The sequence below is a fragment of the Myotis yumanensis genome, unplaced genomic scaffold (assembly GCF_028538775.1).
Source record: "Myotis yumanensis isolate MYYU_CA2020_CCGP unplaced genomic scaffold, mMyoYum1.0.hap1 SCAF_3, whole genome shotgun sequence".
Taxonomy (NCBI): domain Eukaryota; kingdom Metazoa; phylum Chordata; class Mammalia; order Chiroptera; family Vespertilionidae; genus Myotis; species Myotis yumanensis.
This window is the reverse complement of record NW_027223754.1, coordinates 81,557,841-81,565,112: the sequence shown is the minus strand read 5'-3', so window position 1 is coordinate 81,565,112 and position 7,272 is coordinate 81,557,841. Positions and strand designations below refer to the sequence as shown.

The window sequence follows — 7,272 nt, the reverse complement described above, 5'->3', positions numbered from 1 at the left end:
GCATATTTGAGGCCATCTATAAATGCTGTTTTCCAGGACTGCATTTTTGTCTAAGACATCTTATTGAGCCTATGCATAGCGTTTCTTATAGAAACTATTGTAATACCCATCACAACTTTTCAAAAGAAGCAACATGAAAAACCGGACTTCCTTTACAAAATTGCTCATGGTTTCAAATCAGGGGGGTGTCTCATTTTTCAAAAGTTCTAAAAGGAAAGCTATCAATTTCTGTTCTAATCAAACATCTATTGAAGCTTCCTATATCCTATGCAATTTGTCTCATTCCATCCAAATACAATCCTATGAATATTATCCCTATTTTACAAAGAGGGAAAAATTCTCTGAAAGAAATGCATATTAAAATGGGGCTTGTATTCTTGGTTTCAAAGCCAAAGCTAAACCATCAAATTCGGAAGAATGACCGCTTTTCTAATTCCGTTAGGCAGTCTGACACAAGAAACCTCGCGGTATTCCTCAAACTACTACTCCCAACATGCAACGCGACTACCGCTCACCCGCCTACGCCCGTGTTTCCGGAGGGCCCGGCGTGCCTCGAGGTGCGAAAGGCCACCTGGGAGTCGCAGTTCAGAGCCTCTGCCGGTCCTGCCAGCGCGGCGGTGGCGGCTCTTGGTGTCAGCGGCTGGTTCCGTGACGGCGAGCGGAGGTGGAGGGAGGCGTGGAATCCGCTGGAATCCGGTGAGTCAGGCGCTCCCTACGCGATAAAGGAAGGCAGCACCGCGGCGCAGGGCGGAGGCAAGGAGGCGCGGCCCCTGCAGCTCCGAGTACTCGGGGACGCCGTTGTTGCGCCCGCGATAGCCGGGTGGGGAGAACCCTCAGCGCCCGCCGCCATCTCCACCATGCAGTCCCGGGAAGACGCCCCGCGCTCCCGCCGCCTCGCCAGTCCCCGCGGTGGGAGGCGGCCCAAGAGGATTTCCAAACCGTCCGTGTCGGCCTTCTTCACGGGCCCGGAGGAGCTGAAGGACGCGGCCCACTCTGCAGCCCTGCTGGCTCAGCTCAAGTCCTTCTATGACTCTCGGCTGCTGTGTGATGTGACCATCGAGGTGGTGACGCCTGGCAGTGGGCCTGGCACGGGCCGCCTTTTCTCCTGCAACCGGAACGTGCTGGCTGCCGCCTGCCCCTACTTCAAGAGCATGTTCACCGGCGGCATGTACGAGAGCCAGCAGGCGAACGTGACCATGCATGACGTGGATGCCGAGTCCTTTGAGGTGCTGGTCGAATACTGCTACACCGGTCGCGTGTCGCTAAGTGAATCCAACGTGCAGCGCCTTTACGCGGCCTCCGACATGTTGCAGCTCGAGTACGTGCGGGAAGCCTGTGCTTCCTTCCTAGCCCGCCGCCTGGACCTGGCTAACTGCACCGCCATCCTCAAGTTCGCTGATGCCTTCGACCATCACAAGCTGCGCTCACAGGCCCAGTCCTTCATAGCCCACAACTTCAAGCAGCTCAGTCGCATGGGCTCAGTTCAGGAGGAGACTCTGGCAGATCTGACCCTGGCCCAGCTGCTGGCTGTCCTGCGCCTGGATAGTCTAGACATCGAGAGTGAGCGGACAGTGTGTCACGTTGCCATGCAGTGGTTGGAGGCGGCTCCCAAGGAGCGGGGTCCCAGCGCTGCGGAAGTCTTCAAGTGTGTCCGCTGGACACATTTCGCTGATGAAGATCAGGATTACCTGGAAGGGCTGTTGAATAAGCCCCTTGTGAAGAAGTACTGTCTGGACCTTATTGAAGGGGCTCTGCAGATGCGATATGGTGACATGATGTACAAGTCTGTGGTGGCAAAGCCAGACGGCAGCAGCAGCTCTGTTGCATCCACAGCAGAAAATCCACCCCAGAGGCTGGGGATGTGTGCCAAGGAGATGGTGATCTTTTTTGGACATCCCCGAGATCCTTTTCTCTGCTATGACCCATACTCGGGGGACATTTACACAATGCCTTCACCTTTGGCCAGCTTGGCTCACACTAAAACTATCACCTCCTCAGCTGTCTGTGTCTCTCCAGACCATGACATCTATCTAGCTGCCCAGCCCAGGAAACACCTCTGGGTGTATAAACCAGCCCAGAATAGTTGGCAGCAACTTGCAGATCGCTTGCTGTGTCGTGAGGGCATGGATGTGGCCTACCTCAATGGCTACATTTACATCTTGGGTGGACGAGACCCTGTTACTGGGATTAAATTGAAGGAAGTGGAATGCTACAGTGTTCAGAGGAATCAGTGGGCACTGGTGGCTCCTGTACCCCACTCCTTCTATTCCTTCGAACTAATAGTGGTTCAGAACTACCTTTATGCTGTGAACAGTAAGCGCATGCTCTGCTATGATCCTAGCCACAATATGTGGTTGAACTGTGCTTCTCTTAAACGTAGTGACTTTCAGGAAGCCTGTGTCTTCAATGATGAGATCTATTGTATCTGTGACATCCCAGTCATGAAGGTCTATAATCCAGCTAGGGGAGAATGGCGGAGGATTAGTAATATTCCTTTGTTCTCAGAGATCCACAACTATCAGATTGTCAGTCATGGCCAGAAGTTGCTCCTCATCACTTCTACCACCCCACAATGGAAAAAAAAACCGGGTGACTGTGTATGAATATGATGCCAGGGAAGACCAGTGGATTAATATAGGTACCATGTTAGGTCTTCTGCAGTTTGACTCTGGATTTATTTGCCTCTGTGCTCGCGTTTATCCTTCTTGCCTTGAACCTGGTCAGAGTTTCATTACTGAGGAAGATGATGCACGGAGTGAATCTAGTAATGATTGGGACTTGGATGGATTCAGTGAGCTGGACTCTGAGTCAGGAAGTTCAAGTTCTTTTTCTGATGATGAAGTCTGGGTACAGGTTGCATCTCAGCGAAATGCACAGGATCATCAGGGTTCTTTGTAAATATTTTGAGACACTAAGATGTTTCTACTGCTATGTAATCTATCTTTAAAAAATACACTTTCCTTTTCCTGAAAAACAAAATTGACTAGGACCGCAGATTTGGTTTAGAAAGGCTAATGTTTGAATTACTTACGTTACAAAATTTAAACAGTCCATGAAATCAACCTATATAATAATTTGCTATGTTAAAAGTCGAGATTAAAATATGCAGAAAATGAACTATATAATTCATTAGAATGCTTGGTGTTTTTTTTCATTGTTCAACTATTCATTGCACCAGTGGATTGTTTTAATTAGTTGCACTGTTTATATTTTGGTTATCTAATATAGTCTTCTGTTAACTTTTTAATTCTATTTAATGCCTGCCACAAGAAATTTAACTTTTTAATTTTTAGAATAGAAAATTGGACTAGAAACTTCATAGGCTTTTGAAAGTTTATATTTTTCCTTCAGAATAATGAAAGTAATAGATTTATCAAATTTTAAAGTAGTCTTTAGTATTCTAAGTTAATATAGTTTGTTAAATTTGTGTTGGTTTTCTTCCCTTTTGCAAAGGAAAAAAAATGAACATAGAAAGCTTAATGAATAGTGCTTTCATTTTGATAATAGTGCAGAATGGAAGAACTCACTGAAAGTAAAAAAAATAAATAAATCACGATTTCATTGTTTTAAGAGAAATTTAGCTTCTAATTTTGAAATGTAAAATGTATTTTTGCTAAATGTGACCATTTTTCTATTTTAAAAAACATCATTCTTGTAGTGTCACCAATTATTTAAACACCCTTTTAAACAAAAAATTAAAAAAATAGGTGATTTATAAATTCATATTTTTCATATATAACCTGATACATGTTCATTGAATCAGAGAAACAATCCTTTTCACTGGACAAATCATTGGGTAATATACTTTTTATCCATTGGTCATGCCTTGTCTTAAAAAGTTTATATGCTCTCCTAAAATATTTTGGCTGTATAGTTTTGGTGTTTGTCTTAGAGGATTCTTCAGCAGGAAATGATTTATTATTTACTGTTTTGTGAAGTAATACTGGTTTTAAAACTATGTATAAGCTAAAAACAGTATTTTATTGAGATCAGTAATTACTGTGTCCAATTATAAAATCAAGGGCCAGCAGAGAACTTTAAAACTTTAAGCTGTATATAGAACTGTTTTGTGTAGTGTTGAAATATTCTGTCAGTTTTGTAAGTTACTATAAATGATTATCAGCTTGAAGGTATTTTTATATTAAAAGTTAACAGTTAAAGAATATAAGTGGATGATGGCATTTGGGGCCAATAGTGAAAGTATATTTCCTCGAAAATATTTCCCTAAGCAGTGATATATATGGTTATTTTATTTTAGGGTATTTATATCTGTTCTGTATTTTTCAGTGAACCAACACTCCAGTCTTGGATTTTTGTTTTTCATATTTATTTATTTATTTTTTTTGTATCACCATGATGTGTAAGGGAAAATCAGAAATAGGAACTAAATTGCACAAAATTGACATTGTTTTTTTTTTTTAATATATTTTATTGATTTTTTACAGAGAGGAAGGGAGAGAGATAGAGAGTTAGAAACATCGATGAGAGAGAAACATCGATCAGCTGCCTCCTGCACATCTCTTACTGGGGATGTGCCCGCAACACAGGTACACGCCCCTGACCAGAATCGAACCTGGGACCTTTCAGTCCGCAGGCCGACGCTCTATCCACTGAGCCAAACCGGTTCTGGCAAATTGACATTGTTAATACAAGAAAATATAGGTGCTTACCTTTTAAGAGTATCTGTACATACATATGATTTTCATAATACATGGTAAATGGTGTACATATACAGATGCCTATGGTCTATCAATTTTTTTATACCCTCTAAGAATTATCTTGAATTTTTGTTCAATAACATACTAATTCCCTTTCTTTGTTAATTCTCTAGTGACCAAATGCTAACATTTCTTATACCCTGACAGAGTACTGAGGAGTGTGCTCTGGGATGGGGAATTGAATTTTGAATGAAAAAAAGAGAGGGAGAGAAAAACGATAAAAACAGAATAACATACTTAGTCTTTTTTTTGCTTCTTCTTCTTCTTAGTCATTTTGATTGGCCATTTGATGAGTCCACAAAACATTCCTGCTTAACATTATTTCTAGTGAAATAAAGCAACATGCTTTAGTGGCCTAAGGCTAACTTGCTCCAATGATAACGGATGTGTGTAAGCACCGCTTTGAAGCAGAAAGTGATTTCACTATAGTGTTATTTTTTTGGCCAACTTTTTTGGCTTAACTTTGTCTTGTAAACTTGAAATAGGACAGTGCTTATCTCAATCATATTATCCATCTGCAGAATTAAGGTTTGCAATCGATAAGACACATTCTCTTAAGTTGTCATTCTCAACCTTTAAGTTAGGTATAAGCTAATTAGTAGTAATGTATTGGTTTACAAAGAGGTTTTCTTGGGAAGGATTTTGGTTTTGTGATATGTTTGTTAATTAGGGAATAGATGTTAATCATTATTTTAAAGATAAGTGATTTGTACATGATTAGTTAAAATAAAACTGGCACTAGAACCCAGGCTATCTGATCTCTTAATTTAGTGTTCCTGCTAAATGTGTGAAACTCTTACTTATGCTTTGTGTGACACAACTAGCAGTGTTGAAATCCCTTCCTGACAGGAAAGCACCCTTATCTCAGTTTTATAATTAATTGGCACATTTTTAAACAAATGCTCAATGTCATTTTCAGGACTATTATTTCTAACATTAAAAATGATCTTAATTTTTTTTATATCTGTGTGCCAATAGTCTGAAAACCTTAGAGAATCCTAATTATTTCAGTACTTTAAAAATTCAAACAATAAGTGGCTTTGGTGTTTTCAAAAGGGTAATTTTAGCAAATAATTTGGGGTTTTTTTTTGCAAATAATGTGTTTAATTTGAGTTTAGGATTAAATTTAAGTTGTAGTTTACTACTGACGGCTCATTAAACTAGGGACCAGTGTTTGCCTGAAATTACTTAATTATAACTTTAATTTATAACTTATTCATCGTGTTTTATGTTTTTTTCCTCATTTCAGTACAAATTTGTTTTAATGTTCATAAATTGGAAGTGTAAAAAGTTTGCAGCAATATGTCGGTCCCCTGAACTTTAAAAGAAAGTTTACTTGTCTTTGTTCTTTTTAAAAATATATATTTTTATTGATTTAGAGAGAGAGAAACATTGATGTTAGAGAGAAGCATCAATTGGTTGCCTCCTGCATGTATCCCAACCAGGGATTGAACCAACCTGCAATCTGGGCATGTGCCCTGACCAGGAATTGAACTGGTGACCCTTTGGTGCATGGAATGATGCTCAACCAACTGAGTCACACAGGCCAGGGCTAAAGCTTACTTGCCTTTGTAGTCCTTAAGTGTGATATGGAGATCTCTATAATCTGCTTTAGATATGAACTCTTGGAATCATTTTATATTGCATGCTTCTTAGCTGTTTTACTTTGTCTCTGTCCTCATCAGATATCTCCTGTAGCTTTTTTATTTTTTTACTTTAATAACCTATTTTATTTAACCCAATCTATCATAAATACTATCATTTTAACAAGTTATCAATCACAACTTGTAGTCTCACTTCCAAAGCAATTTTAGCTGCTTGTAACCATATCTTTTTAAAAAATTTTACACACCGTACAAAAGTATTAAATAAGTGCCACATCAGTACAGAAAACACATAGCCTATAGTTCCTCCTTAAAAATCAGAACAGCCAAGTGAAAAATCAATACAGATTCTTATTTTTACTTAAACAAAAACCAAGGTACACTTTGGAAATTAAATTACTATGTTTTTTCTTTCTACAGATGTGACATCCATGTTTTCTGATCAGTAATATTCTATCAAAAATTGTGCTAAGCCAGCAATTTCCAACCGTTTTCACCTCATGGCACACATAAACTAATTACTAAGATTCTGCAGCACACGAAAAATATATATTTTTTGCCGATCTAACAAAAAATAGGTATAATTTTTTTATTCACACTGGGTGGCTATTGTTGTATGGCTGTTGTCATTTTTTTTTTATTTGACAAGCTAAGGCAGCGGTTCTCAACCTGTGGGTCGTGACCCCTTTGGGGGTCGAATGACCCTTTCACAGGGGTCGCCCAAGACCATCGGAAAACACATATATAATTACATGTTTTTGTGATTAATCACTATGCTTTAATTATGTTCAATTTGTAACAATGAAAATACATTCTGCATATCAGATATTTACATTATGATTCATAACAGTAGCAAAATTACAGTTATGAAGTAGCAACGAAAATAATTTTATGGTTGGGGGTCACCACAACATGAGGAACTGTATTAAAGGGTCGCGGCATTAGGAAGG

At 39.7% G+C, this 7,272-nt stretch overlaps 1 protein-coding gene across 1 annotated transcript; it reads left to right on the top strand.

Moving 5' to 3' along the window:
- Positions 1-559: 559 nt before the first annotated feature.
- On the top strand, positions 560-3,300 carry LOC139006604 (kelch repeat and BTB domain-containing protein 7-like). The gene is given in 2 exon segments (XM_070409006.1): positions 560-2,576; positions 2,578-3,300. Coding segments are annotated over 2 exon segments (2,040 nt in total). The 5' UTR covers positions 560-857; the 3' UTR covers positions 2,899-3,300.
- The last annotated feature ends 3,972 nt before the right edge of the window (positions 3,301-7,272 follow it).